This window comes from Hetaerina americana, unplaced genomic scaffold (assembly GCF_022747635.1).
Source record: "Hetaerina americana unplaced genomic scaffold, ioHetAmer1.1.p SCAF_3, whole genome shotgun sequence".
NCBI classification, from domain to species: Eukaryota; Metazoa; Arthropoda; class Insecta; order Odonata; family Calopterygidae; genus Hetaerina; species Hetaerina americana.
In genome coordinates this window covers 59,897,357-59,923,188 of record NW_027286874.1, presented here as the reverse complement: position 1 = coordinate 59,923,188, position 25,832 = coordinate 59,897,357, and the positions used below count along the sequence as shown (strand labels likewise).

At 37.1% G+C, this 25,832-nt stretch overlaps 1 protein-coding gene across 1 annotated transcript in view; it reads right to left on the bottom strand.

Annotated features, from left to right (window-relative positions):
• Positions 1 to 25,832, bottom strand: part of LOC139690602 (glycine receptor subunit alphaZ1-like) — a 314,341-nt gene that overhangs the window by 20,843 nt on the left and 267,666 nt on the right. The window contains exon 4 of the mRNA XM_071588085.1: positions 17,530 to 17,597. Coding sequence (XP_071444186.1) covers positions 17,530 to 17,597 — 68 coding nt within the window. The remainder of the gene's footprint in view (positions 1 to 17,529; positions 17,598 to 25,832) is intronic.

The following is a 25,832-nucleotide window of genomic DNA, read 5'->3' as shown; positions in this document are numbered from 1 at the left end:
TCAAGTTGATTCACGTTGCAATAATTGACGCTATATGAACAGTGAAAAATTTTCGATCCGTACTAATTTTCAACCATTTATCATGCATGTACTTTAATTAATGATGAATAACCACGTAGCCCACACGATTGCTCTTTTTGGTAGCCATGTGAAATGTGATTGGTTAATGTTGACGTTCCTCTAGATGTAATGGCTGTCATAGGTATTTTCACCTTAAAGTTTGGAAGTTCCTCTATCCTTTTGAATATTATATTGTATTTGAAGTGAATGGTCGACGAACTACCGGTAAACCCTTTTATGACATAAAGTTGCGACGAAATTCGCAGTAAATAGCACTATTTTCAGAGATAAAAGCTGCATAGACTAAAGGAAATTCATTAAAACTCCTTGATGTCTTATATTTTACGCTCATACTAACGTCTTGCTTTAATTAAAGCAGCCGTCACGTTTTATGAATCCCAGAGAATGCTGTTTGGTACAGCGTGAAATACATTCAACTGTTTATTCCGTCCCAGGTATTCACTGTTATTTGACATACTTTTACAATAAATCCACTGACAACATACGCATTTTCCTCTGGAAATAAATTCTTTCGAAATATTTTCGCTTGGAATTTTATTTAAATGCTATTGGAATTTAAAAGCCCATTGAATTCACTCAAAATTCCTTCGGGACCGAGGGCCTGAACCTTTTGTTGCGTCTTCTTTTCTTTCAACTCGGAAGAGAGAGATGGGATGGGATGGATGGGATGTAGTAGAGAGGCTTTGGGGAAAGAACAGTGAAACAAGTGATGGTTGAGGCTAGAAAACGAGGTAGAGAGAGGCGGAGAGAGCATTTGTCTGAACTGGAAAGCATGCGATTGTTGAAAGTGCAGCCCATTTAAAAAAAATGCGAATCCCGACGAACGCTGTCTTCCAGAACACAAAGATGTTGGCATCAATAGTTCGAATGCTGACCTAATAGTTGTGGTGGAAGTTTTTACTACGGGTTTGTCCCTTTAGCTATTGCATCCTTGATCCAGTGCTCACCTAATTGGGAGTTTCACAATTTAATCTAGGTTTTTTGTTTCTCCCGCGGCCGTCATCCTACGAAATCCTTGCAAAGCGGAAAAGGCTGCAGCGGCAAAGAAGAGGACCGAAAAAAAGAATGAACAGAAGAGGACCGAACCAGTTAGAATAGGGACATTTACTATTAAAGCCATATTGGTGACAGGGATATTAGAAAGTATTAGGCGGAAGATGGAGAGAGGAAATACAGGTATTTTAGGACTGCGCGATGTTAGATATAAAGACAGTAGGGACTATTGTGCCGCTAATTATAGTCTAATATATTTTTTGGAGAGAAAGGAAAGCAGCGAGGGTGGCTGTAGTTTTAGACAAAAAAGTTGGAAGAAGCGAAGTAAACATACGGCAGGTGAGAATAATTAGAAAAGAGAATAATTAATAGAGTTCTCACGAAGAAAACATTCAATAGTTAAAGGGGATTGGAATGTAGTGATTAGTGAAAGGAGAGATGGGAATGAAGTACGGTACTACGGTATAGAGCAAGGAATGACTGGGAAGCGTGGTGGAGGACGGAATACGAGGGCGTAGCGAGTTTACAGAGTAACGGCGGAATGGACAGAAAGACGAAAGATATAGCGGGTAGTAATGAGGGAAAATCCATGCACACTGTTAAGGAAATGGCAGGAAAATAACTGATTGAACCATGAAAGATTCGAGGGAAATGGAAATAATGCATTAAGAATCTATATGATCTAGATATTAAGCTAGCTAGTTTAGATGTAGAAAGTGAATATGTCATAAATGCGGAAAGCTTATGACCAGGCATACTTGACTGCAATTTAGAAAAGAAAATAAGAGAGCTATAATCAAATAAGGCCTCAGGGATAGAAAAGATTCCTGCAGAACTATTTAAGGGTCGAGGAAAACCAGAAAGGACCGATGTTATGGGATAATTCGTATGAAGGAGGAATTTCGTAGGAAGATTTCGTTGTATCAGCGTCAGTTCCTATTTCAAAAAAGGAAAACCCAACAGGACTAGGGAACAATAAGTATAATGTATATCCTCAGACAGCAAAAGTGAAACTAAGGATCATCAATGAAATGATGGAGAGTTGGTCTAATGATTACTTGAGGGATGATCAGTTTGTGTTTGCGAAGGGGAGGGGTTCACATAATGCCATGGCAGTAATGTCATTACTATAAGAAATGAGTATCAGCAAAATTGGCATGTATACTTTTTTTAGATTTCGAGATGACGTTCGATAGAGTAAATTGGAAATAATAATGAATGTAGTCTTGAAGTTAGGAGTATATTAAAGGGATAGGAGACTTATCTGCAACCTGTAAGTATCTCAGGGGTTGCCATCAATACTGTACATATAAATAACTCTGTGCTATAAGTATGGGCCGAGAATTGATGTAAGCAAAAAACGCCTGAAGATTTTTGATTAAGAGTAATGCTAATTCAAAATTTAAAATAGAATGCCATAAACTATAGCAGGAGAAAATATTTCCCTATTTTAGAAGTGTATATCGTATGGTGTAAATTGTCAAAATAATAGCGACAGAAGAAGAGTTGGGATTTGCATAGAATAGGGTATTGATAACAGGGGTGTTTCGTAAGGATGTTAAGAAATACTCATTAAAGTGTGATATGAAGCGTGGTTTTCGTTGGTGCGGAAACATGGTTTTTGAAATATAGTAATAAGCGTAGGTTGGAGGCCTTAGAAATGTGGGCTTGAAGAAGAGTGGAAAAGGAAAATTGTACAGAAAAGAAAAACAATACATGCTTGAGAGTAGAAGAAAGCGCTGTTGGAAGAAGCCCAAAGAAGTCAGGAATATTGGATGAAGAGTATTTAGATCGGCGATGGTATATAGAAGACTGTGATAAAGTGGGAAACGTTAGGAGATGGAGGTAGTGGCAAGAGGAGGATAGGCCAGTTGGACGGTTTGCGGAAGGATAGATTTTTAAAGAGGAAAGAAGAATTGAAGCAGAGATTTAAAAAAATGCGTAGTTTCAGGCGTGATATGGTGGAAATCGAAAATAATGAATAATTATCCAGTGGAATAGTGCTGATATCAGTTATTCATCAAGAAACTTAAATCTATGAAAAATTGTAGATCGCTAGAGAAAAGAGCCTAGGAAAAAGAACGACGTTTTGAAGAACGCAATCAGAGGAGTTTACATGTAGTAACTCGCAAACAAGAAAACTTACCCCAGCGATTATATGTAATCAAGCATATAAAAGAGCTTGATGAAGAAATAAGTAAAGATAGTAGCTCTAGAATCTAAGATGGGAAAGTCCTACACAAGTAATTAGCAAACAAAGTTATACCAAAATAAAAAAGTCCAAGGTTTTAGAGGTTCTGAAAAGAATCAACAACAATAATAAGATGGGAATCTCGAAACACCATGCAAACTATCAAAGAGTCATAAGAGAGAGAAACTAAGAGAAGAGGACAGCATAGGAAAAAAATGGAAGCAGTACATCGAACTACTCTATTAGGGACCGGAACTCCTGGAAGATACTCTAATGAAAGATAAGAGAAGATGGATGAAGACGGAAAGGGAACGTAAATAAGAAAACTCGAATTCTACGGAGCAATGAAAACCTTAAAGATGCACCAGTCGCCTGCAGCCGATGGAATCAACGGCAATATTATCAAGGCACTCGGAGGTAAAGCCAAAGAGCAAACCTTTTTGGGATCAATCAAAGACTGCTACGGAAGCAGAATTTGCCGGCGCACTTGGAAAAGAGTGTAATGTTTGTTTAACCGAAGAAAACGAGGATCGAAGAATTTGAAGAGCACCAAATATTAAGTTTAATGTTACCTACATCCAAAATTTTAACAACCCCTAATAAACAGCCGAAGAATCGAAGGAATGTTTAGATAATCCGTCCACCAACAGTTTTGATTTCAGAAGAACAAAGAGGAGGAACCATCTAAAGATACAGATTGAAAAGTCATGCATGTGATTAATCCATTGTACATATGTAGCATTTCCAGACTAGGAGAAGTCTTCCTCGAGTCAATCCATGAATTTCGTTTCAATAAAAACATGAGGTTTCAACCAGGCCTTGCAAATTAACGTATAGGAAAAGCTTTAATTTCTGTGTTCTGTAAAATTCAAAAGTTCTAAGGGCACAGAATTTTCTCACTGGCCTCTTATTGATAACTTACCTTTCCGAAATACTTTTCTACGCCGTGAATAAAATAAATGTCATTGAATCCGTTGTTAAATTGATAAACTGGTGTGAGATGAAGTTATTTAATAACGTACGAGTTTCTCTATTCAAAATTTAAATGCTATATTATTTACAAATTTTAAAATCCCCCCAAAATATTTCTCATATGCTCACAATGATGACCATCATCATGGTTTTATTCGTCGTTGTGAAAGGATTTATTTCGTAAATTTAAGAATCTCTTCTCATACGTGAGTGCTTTTTCGCATTATGGAATTTTTGAAATGGCACTCGCGCCGTTCGCGCAGTAGTGAACGACTTAGATAATTTCCTTTGAATTTGCTTCAGTTCTTGGCGATTCGCCAATATCTGATCTAATAAAAGCGTTCGTATGTTTCTTCCGCCTCGGTATACAAAGGACTGTGCATCTGTCCTCAATTAACTTAGCCTCAGTTGAGAGTCACAATTAGTCACCATTCATTTTTACACCCGAAAACTTTTATTAGCAATTTATCATTTTTCCATATTATCTTCCAGTGGTAACCCTCCATTCTTTCCCATTTCATGTTCGTTTCTTTACCACCTATAGGCCCCTGTTTCAAACCTCCAACTTAATTTTCATTTTGAGAGATAGATGAGGCCGATACTTTATGGAAATCCATTGTAAACGAAAAAAGACTGTGTTTCAACAGGTAACGATCCTATGGAAACTCAAAGCCCATTTGATTCTTCCATAGTTTTAATTTTCATTTTTTTTTGTCCCATGATCTTCCTTTAGACGCTTAAATTTCAATTTTTCCTTACATACATTTTGATCAATAGGAATACTTTACGCATAGAGGCTTGGGCGATCCATATGAATTTCTTTTCACAGTGTGTACCAAGTTCATCTGTTTACCTGTATCCTAATTTCTAATTTTGTCCACTGAAGTTTTCCATAGTTTTAATTAACATCATTTCACACACCATGCAAAAGTTTTCGTTCATGGTTTCCTTGACTCACATTTTCCATGAATCGATTATTTCGGGTGCGGAAATAGTCTCTTCATTATAAACGCCATTTTTGCATGGGATACTTTGCCCTTGATGAACAATGGGATATGTCTATCCTGGTGTAACTCGGTTCTTTCGACTTCCTAGAACTATTCTGGAGTGAGTGGTCGCCGAAGAAGGGTAGTGGAGTTGAAGGAACGGCAAATCAGTCGAATATTTCCCGAATCGGATCTACGATCAATGTTCCGGAGTCTGCTAGGCATGGGATAGCCAAAGGAAGTTTTAGACAATAAGCGAATCAAATAGAATGCTATGGCATTTTATCTGATTAAATACCGGAATTAATCATATCTTCGAATGGAAAATTACGTTTTTAACCATGTAATATGTTCCTGTTCCACCCCATCACACCTGATATAACTCAATTGAAACGGAAAATAAATTTTGGGGGAACGAGGCTCATAGATTGGTTACTAGTTAGCCCATCAACGTTGACCTCACCTGCTTTTGACAATTCCTGTTTTGGCACCTTCATTAAATATATAAATGTGCTCTGAATAAAATCGCTGGACCAAAAAATTGTCTCTGCTGATTGGAGGTGGGCGGGCGGATGGTTTTCTGATGCTGAAGATGTGGGAGAGTGCGTAGGCTGTTTAATTGCGAATTCTGCCTTTGCAATTCCAATTCTGATCGCCAAGCTAGAAGTTATGCCGTAGGTTGCTGATGGCACCGTCGGGGTACATCGCTTTTTCACTCCGAAGAAAATGGAGGACTACGCACGGAAGAGGAAATAATGCTTCTTTTCCGCGCTGCGCTCTTTCATCTTCCACATGCGGGGTTCGTAATTACTGTTTGACGGGAAGATCCTCCGTAATCTTTTTACCCGGAGGTGGGTATCCTGCAAAAGAAGTCGGGAGTGGAGACCTTAGCGGGCATATTATGTGAGGCCTCACGCGGTGAAATGGAGGGTCGATAAATTTAAACAAGGCTCTACTAAGGTTTAAATGCAATGGAGTTATGTTGGACTCGAAATGAGGTCGTGGCTTCACCATGGACGGGTATTGTTTCTCAGTTTTGTGTTTACTACAAAAAATAATTTCAAAGAGTAGTTTTAATTCATTCCTTCTCCTTATGAGATTTCAAAGTTTTCTGCGCTCTCGAAATGAGAGCTCCCCATACTAAAAACTTAGTACCGATAGCAACTGTTTTTTTTAAAGGCTTGCCGGTTTCTTCTTGCTATTAATTTTTGTTTTGCCAAGGTTAAATCCTACGAAGTCATACTTCTCAGTGAAACATCCAGAGCAAGCTTATTCAATTTTTTCATGCGCTTTATATGTCTTCTTTCTGTGAACATGGGACTATTATTGCAGTCGCGGTGGAAGTCGCGTAAGTAGACATTTAGTACTCAAACCTCTGTTGAAGTTAGACCTAAAAAGTTTTTTGCGGGTTCTATATTTATTGGAAGTTCATTTTTACCAAAACTTCTACAAATAAATGGTTGCAGATAAGTTTTTAGCTCAATAAAAATATTTATTTTTTTTATTGACATTATTGCACATTTGTCGGTATAGTAACAAAAGATTCCATGATGACGAACAGGCAACATCAGAGATTTCAGGTAATTCCTGCATTATTCCATTTTTCGAGACGGCGGTTTCTATATATACCCAAGTTCGAAGGACACACTGGCCACATCAGACTCGACAATACCGACAATACTACCAGAAAAACCGTCGTCCAGCCGTATAGAACGGCGCGAAAGTAACCTTAAAACCATGGTGTGACAGTAAATAACGCTAGTTAATTATGGAATTATTGATGATAAATGAAAAATTGGCGAAAATTTTATTATGCACTCTGCAGTAATAACAGTTATGCGAATGAAGATAGAAACTTATGCTTTGGTATGTGTAGTACTTAAGGATGGCAAATAAATCATAACAATATATTTGCTTTAGCTTTATATTTGCTTTAGCTTTATATTTGCTTTAACTTTACAGTAAAAATATACTATATTGCAGTGAAACACGTCTTGATCGGGTCCAATAAAATTGTAGAGAATAAATTTGTTCTTTTTCTCTATGAATGTAAAATACGCGAACAAATAAATTCCGGACACTGCGAATATAATTTGCATGGTAACCTTAAGTTTTGTTGTTAAATGAATGGATCCTCCTCGGTCCGCCAGAGATTAAGAAAGTCTGAGTTATATAATCTTGGCGCAGGAAAGTGGAAGACAACACCACTTAAGTTAAAACGAGTCACTTATTTTTCCGTATATCCGTAACTCTTTTATAGCACTTGGCCGGCGACGGGTGAAAGGTGGATATGCTACCCCCCAAGTGGCTCATGGCCAGGGGCAGCAATTTTGCTTCATTTCAAGTCTTGGGCCGTTGTGACCTGCCGGATGTAGGACGAAATCCACTCTTCCCTTGGCACCCTATCCGGGATTTCATTCAGGTGCCCTCCTTCCCTCCTCTACGACCCTTCTGATGCTGTTGTTGGCGCCCAATATTTCACCCTTCCGTCTTCCTATAACTATGAAGAAGAGCCGTTTACCTAGTTGATTCAATAAGATGTAGTCCTCTTCCAGGTTCTGTGGACCTAAATTACTTATGGTAGTGATATTCAGTGTAATCGTGACAGTAAACGCTGCCAAGATTCTTTTTTAGTCTTAAACGAGGATTTGTCCATTTTTGATCGGGGATAAATGCGCAACAATTTTCTCGATCGTTTAAAAGCAAATCATTTCATTGTATCGCATGTCGGATTTCATTTAAGTTTAATCATGTTTCGCGTGGATTATTTCCGTAGATCCATGATAAAATTAAATAACATATACTTATTTAAGTTATAAACTGCTTTATGCATCAAATGGCGACACGAAAATTAAGATGAGGCGAAAAAAACAAAATTTTAATGTATTAATTTAGGCAAATTCCAAAGAAACTGCGGGAGATGCCGACGTAACATCTAGTTCCTTTAAAAGCCCCAAAATTTCAGAGTTTAAGAACGGCATCTCCCGCAGTTTCTTTGGAATTTGTCAAAGGGAAAACACCATAAGTGTTTAAAGTTGGCTTTAACCTCGTGGACAGTGGCGCCTCGCGCACGACTACGAATGCATGTGACATTGTATGTACGGTATTTCGTCATAACATCTAGTTCCTTTAAAAGCCCCAAAATTTCAGAGTTTAAGAGGACGCCTCGGTAGCTTAAGTGGCTAAAGCACTCGACCGGATATTGAGGGATCTGGGTTCGAGTCCCAGTCAAGGCGAATGATTTTTACGCTCTGAAATTGTTGCATATTAATTTAGGGTTAACTTTGGTACCATGAAGTACGGAAAATTACGCCCTTGACAGAATAGAGTGATAGAATATTTCTTTTGGCATTAAAGAATCATTTTCACAAACACAATTTCAGGATAAATAGATCATCCTATCCTAAAATAATTATGGTATTGCATCATGCCCTATATAAACTAACTTTGATCACAACACATCTAGCGTTATTGCGCCATATTGACTCTTAAACTCAATATTATGTACATCGATTGACTTCTTTAGTTGTGATTGCAATTGTACACGCGTAGGTTTTCGGTTACGTCAACAGCGGAGGATAGCGCATACCAGTAACTCAACCAATGGAAAAGAAAGCAGAAGGTCATCATTTTAAAATCGTCGTGAAATAACAATTCACGTTATTAGAACATACATAAAATCATACTATTAATGAATTGAACCCGCCCAAACTCGTATTCTTAGACCATGGTGGTTTAAAATCAAATTATTTCCTTCTGAGACGAAAACTCGTATATCTTCGTCATCTTTAAAAACTTTAAAAACATCTTTTTATCCGATAAATTGGTAACCTTTGTTTAAAAATCGTAATAGTTCATTATAATTTTATACACGCAATCATTTAGATGGTATGCATAAAATATTTTCACTGTGTTCTATATGTAGCTCAAGAATTAGTTTAAATATAATTTAATATAATTTTATATTTTGAGAGTTTTATTTTAAAGAATATTAGATTCATTTACGATATTTTTTGGCGTAAATTTAGGACACCTTAGTAAGGTAACATTTAACTAATTTTTAATGTTTTAAATTAGTAACTGCGTACTCTCATTGCTTCTCATAGGGCTAGAATTTTGCAAATAACTCGGTCGTCGAGGCACCAAAAAATTTAATTACTCATTGAATTTGAGGAGCTTAGCGCTAAATGTGTATTTCCCCATTGTATTTTTCTCCTTTGGGATTTAGTCAAAATAGATGAAATGGAAAAGGGAACTCGTCGGTTTCAATTTCACTCGCAATAAAGACATTCAATCCTTCTGAGATCAGAGGCTTGGTGAATTAATGGTGACTTGAGATAAAGGTGGGGAGATTAATAACAAATTTTTGAGATCTTCCTCTTCCTGGAAAGGCAATACTATTTTTTATATTGTGACTTTACGAACTATCCTATTCTTTCGCATCCACTTTATTCTATAGAAATATCTGCCTTTGAAATCTACCATACTTTTTTCTCACGATCCCTTCCCAACTTTTCTTTTAGATTTTTCTATTTTTTCTTCTATTTAATGAGCGCCGTATTGGTCCCTTCCATGACAGCCATCGTATAAAATGTACTGAGTCAAAATATTCTCTCAAAATATTCCTCTTCTTTATGTCGGTCGAGTTACACTTATTAGTTTCTATTCTCTCACTCACTGAAGACTCACGCTCTTTATTTTCATCATTTTTATTTAGTATCCAATTCACATCGCATCCATTTCACCATTAAAGGCATAGAACCATGGCACATAATATTGGGCAGTTAAATCTCACACACTTGCGATTTTTATGAACTGTATCCCGATGTTCAGTCTAGGGTTTTTACCAGTAGACAAATCTTCTAGCATAGAACCTTAAAAATGGGCAAGGGAAGAGTCACGAATTCATTTGCAATTTGCGATATTAATACAACAGAGAATTTTTAAACTTTCTTGCCACAAATTTTTCTTATATTACAAAAAATATCACGTTCTTTATGAGTTGGTTGACGTACTTGAGTTAATATTTCGTTTCATTTCGATTTAAGCTTCTTGGATCGTCGTAAAAATGTCTAATCTGAGTATAATTCTCATTCTCCTACAGAAAAGTTTAGTTTAATTTCAGGTTGTTGTTTGATTTCATGAGTTATCAAAGTTCCACTAGTGCAGTGATCGACTCGAATATTAAAAGAATATTACTCATTAAATTCGAAACCGAAGTGGATTGATGCTTTTTGCCAATTATCAAGTAATTGCGTCCAAATTCGTCGAATCTTTTTTGACCTAATTAATGAAGTTCAAATTACGTGAGGTACTATTTTAACCTTATCACCATCATCCATAATGTGTGGTTATTGATGGAAAAAAGGAAAAGAAACATCTAATTAAGGCTGTATGCCGGTGATAACCATATCAATTATCTAGGAGCTGATGGAAGTAGAATTACTAATTATATGGGAATGCGTGAGTCGATAAAAATTTCGAATCATATTACTGTTGATGAATTTTGCTGCAAGGGAAGACCATCGTTAAACAATCAATATATCACAATGGAAAATAAAATACGGCCTTTTGGATTTTTAAAATGAAGGATAATGGTTGCTTTAAGCCGCGTTCTGCTGCGTGCACGCGATAGCTATTAAAGAAGCACGCACGAGTCGTTGCTTACTATACATACATATCATTTAAAATAAATTTCCGAAGAATTTATTTGCTGAAAAAAAACAATTTGCAAAAACTACTTTTATAAAGTTTTAGGAAGGCCTCAATGGAAACCTGGAAGCCTAAAAATAATTATAAAATTTTAATAGATTTTCTTATGAAACAGTCGATAAATGTACACAAGAATACATTAAAAATATCTACATTCCCATTTTAAATACAAATATGGCTTGAAATTCCTCTGTTTACATAAGGTTTCGGTGGACTATTATGCCCCCAAGCGTATGATATCACTTCGCTTGTTGCGGCCGCTCCACATAATGTGAAAAAAGGTTATGTTTACATATGCTATCAGCTGTAACGTTCAGCGGAGTGAATGGCGAAGCAGAAAAACCGAGATTCAAGTGTACACACATGCGGCTTTGTGATGTATGATTCAAAAACATGCTATATTCGTATCACGAAGATTTGTGGGTTTGTGAATCTGGAAAAAGATTAATGAAATACATGAAGCCGTCTTAACCGTTCAAACTGAATATATTCCTTTTTTTTCGAATTTGTGTTAAAACGAGGTATTGCCATAGATTCTGAAATTTTTGTCAAATGTTATAAATCTTTTATAAATAATAGGTATTAAATGATCGCGTAGAGGGGCGCGAGTCACTGACATTAAGACTGTTATGTGCACGAGTCACTTCCTGAAGAAACACGACGAGATTAGGTTACAGAACGAAAGCAAAAATCAAGTACCTTCAGCTACATAGATTCACATTTAAACCCATGCACGTGCTCTTCATGTGTTTTTATCTTTCAGGAAGACGTTTCTTTACTTTGTAACTATGAACTTCACCATTTCGGTCCTCTAATGCCTTAGGCGTTCACCCTGTAACTTCCTAACTAATGTGCCCATTTGAAGCCTACCTGCATGGTAGACGATCAAATAACAATCATAATAATAATGAGCATATTTTATATCGGAATAGATATTCAGCACTTTGAGAAATAAAAGAAATGCTAAATTTGTAATTCTGCTCTTAAAATAAGATTGTTCAAGTGATAATATGATAGATTACTAGTTCAAGAAGAGCTGGCTGCTAATTGAAAGCAGTTGCTGCGAAGTCGGGGCAAAGCATCGCTCAATACTCTTCATTTTGCGCGAGAATAACTTGACAAGTTGCGTGTAAGTGGCAGCATGAGGTGGAGTGATAAATAGGATAATTTAAGTGATATATTTTATATAAGTGATTTTTTTTTTATTTTATTTAAGTGATTTATTTTATATTTTATTTAAGTGATATATGATCAAGTAAATGCTAAGTATTCTTCCAGACAGACTATAAGAATGTGATTTTGAAGATTGTGTATGTTTTCATTTATGACGATTACAAGGCGATTCTTTAAGCATAAAATTAGAATTCTTTTTAAGTGATAAAACTACAAAAACCAAGATATGCGGTGAATTTTTTATTGGGAAAGAAAATAAAAATCAAACTCACTTCCGATATTTCTGATGTCCGGAAATTTTCATTTTAAAGGGAACAGTCCCTTAGGGAAAAAATCGATGGATGGATCAAGCATGCATTTGGCAGTAGAACTTTTACCATCGCTTCTATGTGGTAGAAAATGAATTTTGAATTTTTACACGGTACCTTCATAATTGAACAATCTAGTAAGAGGTTTTCTCTTTCACTCAGGCAACAGTATTTGGTGTAATTACAGTTCACGTGGAATGAAGAATGCCCAATGATAGAAGGGAGACAAAAATAAAGGAATAAAAATTCTAACTTAAAAAAAAAATTCTCTGTGAAAATCGCCCAAAAAATTGTGTTGCGCATTTAAAATATTTTATGGCCAGGGAACATAATATTGTGAAAAACATTGAGGTACTGAGCATTTAATCGTGCATATTTAGACAATCTCTGTCTTGTTGCTATGAGAAAGTCTAAAAAAATCCAAACTTGGGATTTAAAGTTGTGATTTCTCTCCGAGTCCCTTCCTTTATTTTCTGAGTTTCACACTGTAAAATAAATTCAAGGGTTTTTATGAATAACTTTCTAGGGCAACTCAAAAGCCACGACATCAATTTCATTTTTCAACTTTTCTCCACTTAAGCCTCCAACGCCCTTGGAGGCGAGAATATTATTTGAAAAATCTTCACCTTCTCTCACGTACTCCTCGCCACATCAGTCAGGTTTTTTTTACCACCCGCCTTTTGATTCCTGCCATATTTTTTAAAGGAGTTAAGTCTCCTCGCTGGGGTAAAGGGAAGCTACCCCGTCCTGGAGATGCATCCAGCGGGAATCTCAGCCTCTGGGGGCCGCCCGCGGCAAAAGATTTTCAGTGAGAATATCCTGGGGAGGATGATGGTACCCACCTAAGAAGGGCCATCTGTCGAGCTGTCTCCTTGTCTCGTGTTATATATGCAGATATATACATAACTGGGGAGCGTGCCAGGATAGTGTTCATGGCTGCACAGGGTAAGATGGGCGAGGTGGTCGAGAGAGGGAAAGAAGGAAGAGAAGGAATTGCGGGAATGAGCGAGGAAGAGAGGTGGGGGGGGGGTTAGTGTGGGCATTCTAAAGGATGTCTTTGATGTCTTCTTTGGTTTGGGGTCAATTTCCTCGAACTACACGCGGAGGTGGAATGACTCCACGCTCTCACCGTCTTGTTTCCGAAGTGCTCAGGGATAGCCAACTGTGGCAATTGTTTAATTTTTCAATTAACATTCATATTTAAACAGGTGCTGCCTAAATGAGTTCCTTTCGCACTCTTATCGGCCGTATGTTAGGGTAACACTAGTAATTGTGTTCTTGTTTTTCGGAGGGGAAATCATGTCGATCTGGTGAGTCAGAAAATGAGAACTCACAAAAAAAGAGCAAAGTGTGGTTTTTTGTAAATATTTCTCATCGATAGCGAAACGGAACTTTTCCAATAGTGCAAGTAATTGCACAATTACACGATATTTTTCACTACAATGGTATAATTATTGGATTTTTCCGATTATGCTACACTATAGTGCCGGTGTCTTGCTTTTGCTAAAGTGAAGTGAAACGAGTCCTGCCGATGTCTTACAAAATCATGGAAAATACTTAGTTCAATTGTAGTATAGGTGAGTTAACTCAGAAAATTCGTTCGGAACACAGCCCCAATGCGCGTGGAGGGACATGAGACACTGGCATTCGAGTTAGCATGCCGATGCTTCACTTACTGAAACGACCCACGCGGTCAGACCAGGCAGTCAGGTAAGCGAACGAAAGCAAAAATCAAAACATCGTAAATTCTCGTTCTGACTCATACAGGTGCTTGCCATGTGAACTTGTATTTATCGTTAAGAAGGGAGTTACTTTAGGCTACAAAATCTGTATGCAGTCTCTACAGGAGTTTATCCTGTTACTTCTTATCGTGAGATCAAAATGCTTTGAGTTTTTAATGAAGTAATTTGCTTAGTATTTCTTTCTGCTTTCCTCCACATTTTGGTTTAAATCCATTGGAGTATTTTCTCCTTCCTTTATATTTGAGTTATTCGCTATTAGTTTAGGCTAAGTTGTTGAGTGCGGGATGTTTCTTTATTTATTCAGGGTCAGTTTTACTTCTATCTAATACCTATTTGAATCATTAATATCATATTTGACCTTGCTGTGTATAGACCTGTCCCGTCCATTAGAGCTCGATTCAAGGCTGGATGAGGCGGATGTTGACAGTGGTTTTGCTGGCTGGAGGTACTACACGGCAGTTTAAAGGAGTACGTCCTGAGCAGTCAAATGGCCAGAGGGTATAAACATATAGTATATGCGCTCGCTTTCGGTGTGAGGCAGTCTTCGGCTCCTGGTCGTGATCCGAGGCAGTTGGATATTGGTGCCCGCCCTAGCCGTCGCGTCAACCGTCACTCCTACTCGCGACGTAAGTTTGTTTCCTCTCTTTTTCGGTCCCCAATGTTTAATAATACCACTATTTTAAAGTCCTCTGTGTAAGCCGAGCCGATTGTTTTGTGTATGAGGAAAGTGTTAATAGAATTTGGATAATTTGAGTATAAACTCATCAACTAATGGATTCTTTCCTTCCTACCGCGACCATCCTCCCACCATTCACGTTTGATATGAATGTATGGATTATATGGCGTACTATTCCTACAACGAAATATGATTTTTAACGCTTCATGCATGTGTGCTATGAAATAATCATAGTGCCATGTTTTTAGATTCCAAGCCGGACTCTTAAAATTTAAAATTTATAAAGGGATTTTTTAAAGTTTTGATTCGGCTCTATTATAGTTCTTGATGTTGCTTCCATTTAAGCCAAGATAGTCCAATGATCGCAAATCCCATATGCATCACAGTATCAGGGTTATTGCTAGTTAAAATATCTAAAGAGGTGACGACTCAATGCAGTGAGTTCCTAAGAACATGGGAAGGCACAATAGAACACAAATAGAATAGCAACATTTAAAAGGACACTCACACGGTAAATTGGTCGAGCTTTCGGCCATCTCAGAGGTCTTCTTCAAGTGATGTATATATATATATATATATATATATATATATATATATATGTATGTATATATATCCCAGATAAGTGATTGTGACTTCTCGCAGAGAATGTGTATAGATCTAATCTCATAACGATCTGTTGATGAAGAAAACTTCTATTTTTTTCCTGAATTTTGATTCACCCAACACTTAATGGACTTAAGTGTACAGAAATATTTTGCAAAGCTATTACATGAGACTTCCATTCAGCTAAAAACCGTGTCATCAGTTCTGCTTTGGGAAGGACCTGGCGCTTTCTGAGATGAATGAGGGAAAATCACATGCTTCGTAAGCTTAGGCCCACATTCAGAAACACCTCTACCACCACATACATAGGATGTATTGCAGCAGACTCTGCTCTTGGCATTCTCCCATACTTTGTAGTGGTAGTTTTGCTGGTCCCGCAGCCTACATGCCCGCATGCGTGTACGTATGTAGTTGTGTGGCGTACTTGCATGGTGCCTGACTTTGTCTGCTCGTGTGCTGTGCATACCTCTTGTACATACACCCCCTGCCACATATCTTCCAGGTGTTATTATGTGGATTACGACTCTTATGTTTAAAGTGAAGATTATCATTTTGTTTATTGACCGATAGATGTGCTTTCAGTATTCACTATTTTATCACACGAACAATATTTTTGAAGCCTTAAGATTAACATTTTTGAATCTCATTTACTATGATTTACAACTAGTTATGGCAATGATACGTAGAGGGGAGGTCAAATTTTCAAATACTTTATGATTAAATTTTCAGAATACGGGTTCGCCTATCAGTATGTTCAATTTTGGTGTAAGATATCATTTCGTAGTCACGCAATTGGCAGAAATGGATGAATTGATCTGGATGTGAATTGGTACTTTTCATAGGCTCATACTATTTACCATCACATCGCTTAGGCATGCTTTTCAAAAGCCTGGTGGAAAATTGAATAACGTCTTAATGGTTCTCCAATCAAAATGTAGCTCATTGTCTCTAAAACAATGATTTGAGACCAAATTTGACTTAATTGAGACGACGCCATTTCAGTTGCTTGCTAATAGGTTTTAATACTCAGTTCTTTTTTTTCCTTCTTTCCACCGAGAGAAAATGGATATTGGATAGTTCAGTCATGTAATTTCGCATGGATTATACACTTTTACTGAGGCATTGTTGGTTCTTGCAGTTATACAGATAAAGTCAGTGCTTAAAGGAGCCGCAATAAAACTATGCTATTTTACACTTCTTTCTTAATCTAAGTAAAAGGGTAGTTTCAATCTTATGCTTTTGACCGTATGCTTTAATGATTAATTTTTTTCTTGTCGTTTGTGTTATTAATATGAATGAGTAGTCCTCGTTCAGTGGTGAAGATTTTGGAATACCTTCTTATTTTGTTACCCTGTGGTATTTTGCTTGAAAATAATCATTGTATTTGTTAGTTATCTTTAAGTATAATAGCTCAAAAAATAAACTATGGGAATTGTGGGTACGCCTGGACAAAAAAATCGGTTATGAAGCGGTCACGTCAGCCAATTTTCGACGAGGCTTTGCAGTTTGCCCATATTCTCGTCCGATTAACCATTCCTCAGAATTAATCCTTTCAATTTTACTGGAGGAAATGCAACTTGGGCGTTATCCGATTGCAATATAAATGATCGATAGAGTTGTCTTTCTGTTATTAATGGGTTTAGTTCCTGAATAAGAGTGGAAAATTGACCATCAATTCGCGATAGTATTGTTTAGGGCAATATTGGTCTCACGTAGAAAACGAAGCTTAACTATTTGTATCATTTGGTAGACACAGGATGTTGCTTTGGAAACTTTAATATTCAGCATTAGATATTCTCAAGGAACTGTCATTATACTCCTGCCTTTCACTCTCTAGAGGTGGCATTTATTTTCTCTCAATGAAATAGTAAAAGTTTAATGGCTATTTATAATATTCATAATTTTCAAATTTTACACTAATTTTATCGAAAATTGACTCTTTTACATTGTAACTTCCGGCCCACAGCCCAAAGAGTTGGTGAGTGTTCAAAATTTTTATAATGAAATTATTAAAGTTCTTCAAGTTTCCACTATTTTGGCTCAAAAGTTTGCATTTTGCTACCACATGCACATCTGAAAGTATCGTGCTTACCATCGTAACCGGGCTAATTGAGCCAAAGCTCCGGATGTACAGCTCACAGATGACCCTTGTTGCATTGTCTGGAAAAAAGTAAATGGATATCAGATGCAGAATAAATTTAGTACAATCAAAGGTGAAGTGACATTTGAAAATACCTAATTACCAAATAATCTAATTTTCTGATGAATAAAATAATGAGAGATTACCGCCTCTTGAGATTTCCGCCTCGGTGAAGTATGTTATTAAGTTCATAGTTAAGATCATTATAAATGTTCTTTATGATGAAGATTTATCGATCCCTTCATGCGTATATTTGAACCCTATATACATACAGGTAAATTTGTATCAGTGCAGTGGTGGGAGTGTCTCCTCGTCATATAACTCTGGATTAGACTATATGCAAAGCGGTCTTTGACTTAAAGGCAAAGAATTTTCAAAGTATCCGAAAAACAAAGCTTTATATTTTGTAGGTAAGAAACTTTCTCGAACTATCGTAGAGTTTGACATCAAATAAATCCTTTCTTCTGGAGTTGTTCATATGTTGTTGCACTTTCTTCAATTATTATTGATTTGGGGCTAAATGGTTACATCTATTTCTTAAAGGGGTCTATGTCGCCGGTAATCGTAATCTTTTTCAGAGGGACATCAATCTTGGTAATCACCTTACTCCAGATCCAATTTGACGAGATCAAAATACGATTAAGTGTAGGCTGCTTTTTTCAAGACTGACTCCCCCTCAGACGCTCTCCCACCGCCATTTGTCGTTTTTCATTGGGGTGACGCCACTACAAATTAGCTTTCAGATAATTTAAATAAGAAAATTACAAATAATTTCTTACTCATTAAACTGTTTTAACTTTTGATGCTGTAATAAAGCTACATATTTTGCATTTGCTCGCTAGTGCAAAAATATTGTAAGTTCGGAGTTCTAGTTCACGAATGACGATAGCTGAGTGAAGAGAATTTTTTTTATCTCCATGGAAATATTCTTTAAATAATAAATTTGAGCCAAAATTACATAAGATGTGATGAGGGACTGCAGTTTCGGGTGATATCCCACGGGGAGGAGACCAATTCAAGAGCGAGGAGAAGCGAAGGGAATAAGAGCGGAGAGTGAAATGGAAGTCAAAAACATAGTAAGGATTTAAGAGATCTTCAAATCTAGTAGTAATTAATAAACGGGGAGAATTGTTATTACCAATGGATTTTTAAAGCCCAGATATTATCATATTTACAAAGCCATGGCTAAGCGGAAAAATGTTTACCCCGAGGCTTTTCCGAACAATTAAGTGGTCATAAAAGGGATCGGAATGCTGGAGGAGGGGTAATTATTATGTGAGTTAGTAATGTATTCTTAAGCGTACGAGATGATTGCGATATGATGGGCGTCAGAGTTGAATGTCTGATGAGGAAACTGTCACTAGCAATTAACGAAATCTATAGGCAACCAAGGAGGGTTTGAACTTGGAAGAGATTTTGATATGATTTCAGAAAAGGCCTGCCACTTAATTTGTCTGAAAGGAGGAGACCTAAACCTTCCAAATGTAAGGTGGGGTGGGAATCAGCGTTAGGGGGAATTACTAAGGCATGGGTTGACTCATTTTTCACGAAATTATCCACGTTTTCAAGTAGTAGTGAACCTACAAGGGAGAGAACCTTCATGGCGTTTTTCATCTCAGACTAGCTAACATTCTAGCAAACGTTGGAATTATTTCATGAACCAGTGATCATAGTGCGCTGGGGCTTAACACAGAGAAAATATATGAAATCATACGTAAGTATGACAGTGCAGAAAGACAGATGGCATGCTGGATTTCCAAACTACTTAAAAAAATTCGGTCATTAGACTGGCCTTGGTGAACATTATATTGTAAAAATGTTAACTCTATAATTAAAACAGAAGCTGAAATATTTATTCCATGAAAAGTAATAAAGCCTTACTCAGATCAATATTATTACAATAGGAAGGTAAAGTAATTAAATAGGAGGACTAGGGCCGTATGTACAAAGGGAATAATGCACAAGAACGAATCAAATAGCATTACATTTCCAATTTGCATCCCACTTTGAATTGAATTTTTAATGTCAACTAGTTTCGCTATGCTGTAGCATCATCTAGACTGAAGGAATTCTACAAAATATCGGCCTTAACTTTCTCTCAAACATAAAAAGAGAATATCGGCATCACACAAACAGAAAAATGTAATTGTCTTAGAGTTGAACTGTGCCGAGTAAAGAGAAAAGCAAATGATTAGCATCTTGTAAATATATTACGAAAGGGAAACACAAATATTTTTCCCAAATATTTAAGAAGGTGAAAATGAATTAAAGAATAATAAATGAAATTACGAATGAAGGCGGGTTGTTCTTTTGGCAGACAGAGAGAGAGCGAGGAGACTTGGCTCTTGACTCCCAGAGATGTACGAAGCAAAATGAAGCTATATGCTCTGAGTTGAAAATGGAGATAAGAATACAAGAATACCCTTAATATATGGATCAGTAATATTATATATAAGATAAGGAAACTACGTAAAAATAAGTCTAAAGGTCCGGACAATATGCCAGAGGTGGTTCTAAAACTTGGAACAGATGCGGTCGTCCCATATCTTGAGTAGAATTTAACGTGACGCTACTTATTACGATTATACGTACTTGTACTACCGGATAATTCATGCATTTCCCGGCAAATGGATTTTGACCATGGTTATACCGATTGATAAAATTTGGAATAAGTATCACTTGGATAACGACATGATAGTTTGTCTAAAGTCAGCGGTATGTTGATCTTGAAAAAATATCATTGTAGACTATATAAGTGACTATTAGAAGGATGGAAATCGGTCGTCCCAAAATCAATACGGTTTCAGAGCAGGGTGTTGTTGTGCGACAGCTGCTGTCTTCGGCCAAGATACGTTGGAAGCAATGGATGAATGGGAAGCAGTTGATGCAAGTACGTATATTAGACTTTGCGAAAGCGTTTTATAACGTTTCCCATGACTTATAAATATAAAAGATTGACATTATGAATCTTGATCAACGGGACAGGCTGTCGGATTGATAACTTTCTGGATGGAAGAAAGCATACCTTAAAAGTAGGAAATAAATCTCATGAGAAGTTTGCGGTAACCTCCGGAGTTCCTCAGAGGAGTGTAATAGAGCCATATTTATTTTTAAGTCTTATTAACAACTTACCCAAAGTGATTCGATCTCAGAACAAGTTGTTTTCAGATTATAGTATAGTCGAGAGTAAGCTCATCATTGAAAACGATGTGAAGGCACTGTAGGGAGACTCAGAAAAGGTACATGAATGGATAATGATAAATAAAATTAAACTGTAACTTTAGCAAAAGCTGCCATGTAACATTAAGAAGAAGTATATACCGGAAATATAGAAGATATGCTTTTCAGAGGTATCTCGATCCCTACTTGAGGTGCTTAGTGGAGGCCACTTTGAGTGAGTACGCCGTCCGTCGGATGGGACGTTAAACTGCGGACCCCTTGGCGCCTTTCGTAAAGAGTAGGCTAATGCCGACGCCGGGTTTCTCTCCACCCTTCATCCTTTCCTATCCATCCCCTATGGCGCAAATGACGTTAGCTGTCGGTCGCCTCCCCTAAAAACTACTACTACTACTAGAAGATATGCCCGAAATGGGCAATTGATGCCTTAGACGGACAGCTGTATATAATTGGGGGTAACGATTTTAAAGTATTTTAAATGATGATTATACGTGGAAAGGTAATCTCGAAGGTATATAAAAATCTGCATAGCGTATTGAGATATTTAAAGAATTGTACAAGGTCTGGTAGATATTTAGCGTTGGGACACCCAATACTGGAATATGCCACAAGTGAGTGAATCATTCAGAAAAAGTGCAAATTGATAAGGTGGAAAATGTCCAAAGAAAGGCAACTTGCAGTGTAAATTGTAACTTTAAAAGGAAGGAAATGGTGAATAAAATGCATGAACAGCTGTGATGGGAATCTTTATAAAGTAGAAGGGGATTAACTCAATTATATGGCATACAGAAATACAAAAAGTCTGCCATAAAACCGAGCATGAAGGAATTTAGGTGAAACAATGGTAAAGGCAAGATTTCACCGAGAACAATGACAACGGAAGGAGATAAATTTTGTTTTTAAACCACGGCATCGGGACGAAGAATGTACTTCCGGATAAACTCTCCGGCCCCTTCTCTAAAAGTATAAACATTATTGAAAGGAAATTTAAAGGGGTTATTTTAAAGGGATGTAAATGATAGTTTAATATTGTAATATCCCTTGCCATCTGGCCCTTAAATATAATAACAATGAATATTAAAAGAATAAATCAACGCTGTACTTTCATAGATTAGAAATTTAGGTCATAAAAACTACAAAAGATTTATCTATCTTTGAATTTTTGCCGTTGTCCATGAAACGAAATCATTCTCTTCATATCCTCACAGATTCTTTGTTGTCATATTTTACTCGTGACTTTCTATAATCCTCTTTATATTCCCCTTAACGATTTTATTTTATTCCTTCATTTATTTTAAACCCTGAAAGCCACCGCTAGGGTGTGTGGCAGGGGGTGAATACACAACAGACTAATTTTGATTCGAATATGACCCTACCGTGGTCTAACAATGTTATTCTGATCCCTTATCATTCGTGGAAAAAATGAAATCTTTAATCTATCTGTTCCACACTTGATATCTCTTATTTTATTGACATGATTTCATCCCACCGTAGTACGATGGGGGTAATAATACATTTTCATCATCACAGCTAAAGAGATATCCTTCCAATTTATGCAAGAGATTTAATCTGTACTTTAACCTTCGCTTCGTGAGTGATTCCCAGCATAGCACCTTCAATATTTTGGATACCCTACTGAGTTTATCATATCAAAGTTTTACAAATTAACTCCTCTACGCTGGACGGGATTCAATTCGGTAATCAATCCAACTTCGTGAGGATCCCATATACTTTCGGCATAATCCAAATGAGGCCTGATCAGCAAAAGATCGTATTTCTCTTGGACCTTTTCATTGGGTGCTAAAAAAGTGGGTTTAGTGATACGCACAAGACTCGGAATCCATGGTAGGCTCCAGGGAAATATATGCATTCACGATATATAGGTAATATTAATATGTGTTTGGGTGTATGCACCCACGTGGTTGCTCATGTCATAAAAAAAATCTGTCCCGATCTATCTCATTTGCGTCACCAACTTTTGCATGATACCACGTCAAGCGTCACTTGGTGAAAATTTCTAATATGCGTGACGATAAAACATAAAACTTACTGAAATTTTCGCACTGAATAATGACGCAGGTTGAGAAATAAGATCAACGCATTAAAATTTACAAGACATAATTAACACGATACTACATGTAGTACCGTGTTAATTACCTTTTTGTGGATTATACAAATTTTATCTTATTCCTATAGATGATTGTTTACAGGATTGGGCCGGATACCATTGAAATGACTCGGCTATCGAAACCATGTCCGGTTGAATCAAGTACGAAGTGAACCGACGGTAATGCCAAGGATGGAGAGTGAAATGTTGGGAGGAAAAAGACGTTTGAACCTAAGGGAATTCGATATGAAACCGCCAGCATTCCCTGGCCGCAAAAATAGTCCGTTAAATGGCATGCAGACTTTAGCCTCGGCGAGAGTGGACTCGGTAGTGCCTAGGATCTCCGGAAGAGGAACGCGCTTGCTGCCCGTGTGCATAATTTTACTCGATCCTGGATGAAGGAAAAAAGGTAATAGAATGTTTGGTCCAACTCTCTCGCGTCCTCTCGTCCATCGAGGTTCATTCTTTCTCCAGTCCTCTGCTCGTTAAGTGTCATCCGGTCTTCAGCTACGGATCCTCGCCGGAGAGGGTCGGGGTTCCCCGACTTCACAGGGCCTCTTCTTCCCCCCCCCTCCACCGCTCCGTCTCTCCCCCTCGGGGGCCTTCTCATATATTGGGGACCGGATCCCTTCCCAAAGCTTCGCAATCTTTGCCCCGGGCCCCCTTGCGGACCTCTTCACCTCGCCGGAGACCGGGTTCCCCAACGTTTCCTCTGGGGAGGGGTGCGAGATGGCGGCATAATGAGAAAACTTAGGAACAAGGTGTACGACGTATAACCGCGTCTAACCCCATTTCCATCCCCGTCCTCGTAGGTACTTCCAGTCCGGAGCCCTCCCCTCGGCAAGATGACATCTCTCTCTCTCTATATATATCTCTCCCGCTCTATCTCAAAATGGGCGCAGTTGGCTTTCCGTGACGATTGAGCCGTAGGTGCTGTTTTTTTTTGTTTCACCCTGTTTGAAATCCTCGCGGGTAGTTTTATTTCGCAATTTGATGTTCTCTTTTTTGCCTCTAATGACGACTCTCTTCGCTATATTGCTCACGGGGTTCTCATTAAAATTTTTTTTGATATTCACCAGGAGATAATGAATATTGACAAAAGTTCATTTTCGTCCCGTCCATCCACGCAAATTTTTGATATCTGGTTTCAATAAATTTGGCAGGTTAAAAAAGTTTGGTGTAGCCTTTATAAAGGAATTTAATTGGAAAATGAGTCCTGGAAAATAAAAAAAATGGCTTTGATACAGAAAAATTAATGCTTGCAATACCGTAGATGGCAAAACAAAAAGTTTTTTAAACGTTTTTGCTGGTCATATTACTTGGATTAAGGGTGAAGATTTTATTCACTTATTCACTTTTTGTTGATATCATATTACTTTTAAAAAATGTTTCGCCATTTAGTTATTACCCATTATGTGATTTATAGCCACGAATACATTTCAGTGTAAAATTTGATGCAAGTAATATTTTTGCATTTTAATTCCTTCTCGTGTGTTTACTCGCATTAAAGTCGCTATTTTTTCAAATTCAGCTTAACCCAAAGAATATGCATAGATGAGTAAGAAATTCAGTCTTTTTACCAATGGTCAAATTATGCTAATCTGCTTGAATCTTGTTAATAGGTAAATAGTTTTATGGGCAAGTTAAATGTGATGGATCATGCCATTGTTTTTATTGATATATATTTGCAAGATGAACTTAATTAGGCACTTCTTACTGATTAATACTTTTAATCGCTGTCATTGTTTCATGAAAAACGGATATATCGCGGGACGAATTGGGGTAAGACAACGGAAAATGAATTCCAAAACGAATGGCGGTGGTGAAATTTTACTCCAGGGTGTAATATGGCAGATCCAGAAATATGAAATCCGTCTTCTGTCTTGCGTGATTCTCTAATTTACGAGCGCTAGACATCTTGCGTATGAAAGTTTTGTTTTGGTGTTGTGAGAAATTAGTGGTAAGTTAATAACGGGTTATTTTGTTTCTCACAGGTTGGCTCATATTTCCCCTTACCATCAGTTCCTCAGCCAACTCATTTGCTAGCAATCTTCCTTCTCATTCACCTCCTCCAGTTCTTTTTGCTTACATCGTCTTCATTAAATTGTAACAATCTACGCACTGCCGTGCAAAACTTGCTATTAACTAGGTGCTTTATTAGATACGACACGTTTATGTCGTTTTAAATTTTTCTCGTTTTTCATATCTAAAGAACGATGCCCGTCATACGTGTGTCACTTGGGAGGTCATGCCGTAAATAATTATATTTGGGTTGTGTCTTGCAAAGAACTTGAAAATAGAAAGCTAAACACTCAGTAATAACAATGGCATATATTTAAAATTCGGTTGAAACTATCTAAGAGTTTTTATTTTGCGATGACAAACTATGGTTACAAAGCGTGGCGGATAGCATCTATACGTGACAAGTACTAACGAGAGTATCTTGCCATTTGTGATTTCCCACGGGGTTGCTTCTTGCGCATGAGGCCAAAATATAATCAATTCTATAATACAATGATATATTTGGTATGATTTATGGTGATATGATGTGTAATAATAAAGTAGAGATGAGGTCAGATCATAACTGTTTTTTTAGAAAACATCATTTGTGTCAGTCACTCCATTTTGATCTGAGTGCTTTCGTGATTTTTATAGAGATTAATTTAATGTTACATAAAGTAATCTTCTTTGGGAAAGAAAAACGTGCTTTCGTTCATGCTATTTCAAGATTATAGTATCGTTTCGTGCATCGTTTTTCTTATCCTCCATGTTATATTGCAGTACTTAAGTAAAACATATCTCAGTTCTCGATTTCAGTCTATTACAGAAACTTGAAATATCCATCCCTATTAATGAAATAATTCGTGGTGCTTTATCATCCATATGTAACAAATTGATGGATGTTATTATACGCTTGCCTTCATTAATATATGAGATTTCATATAATATGCGCTGAATTTACCTGATATCG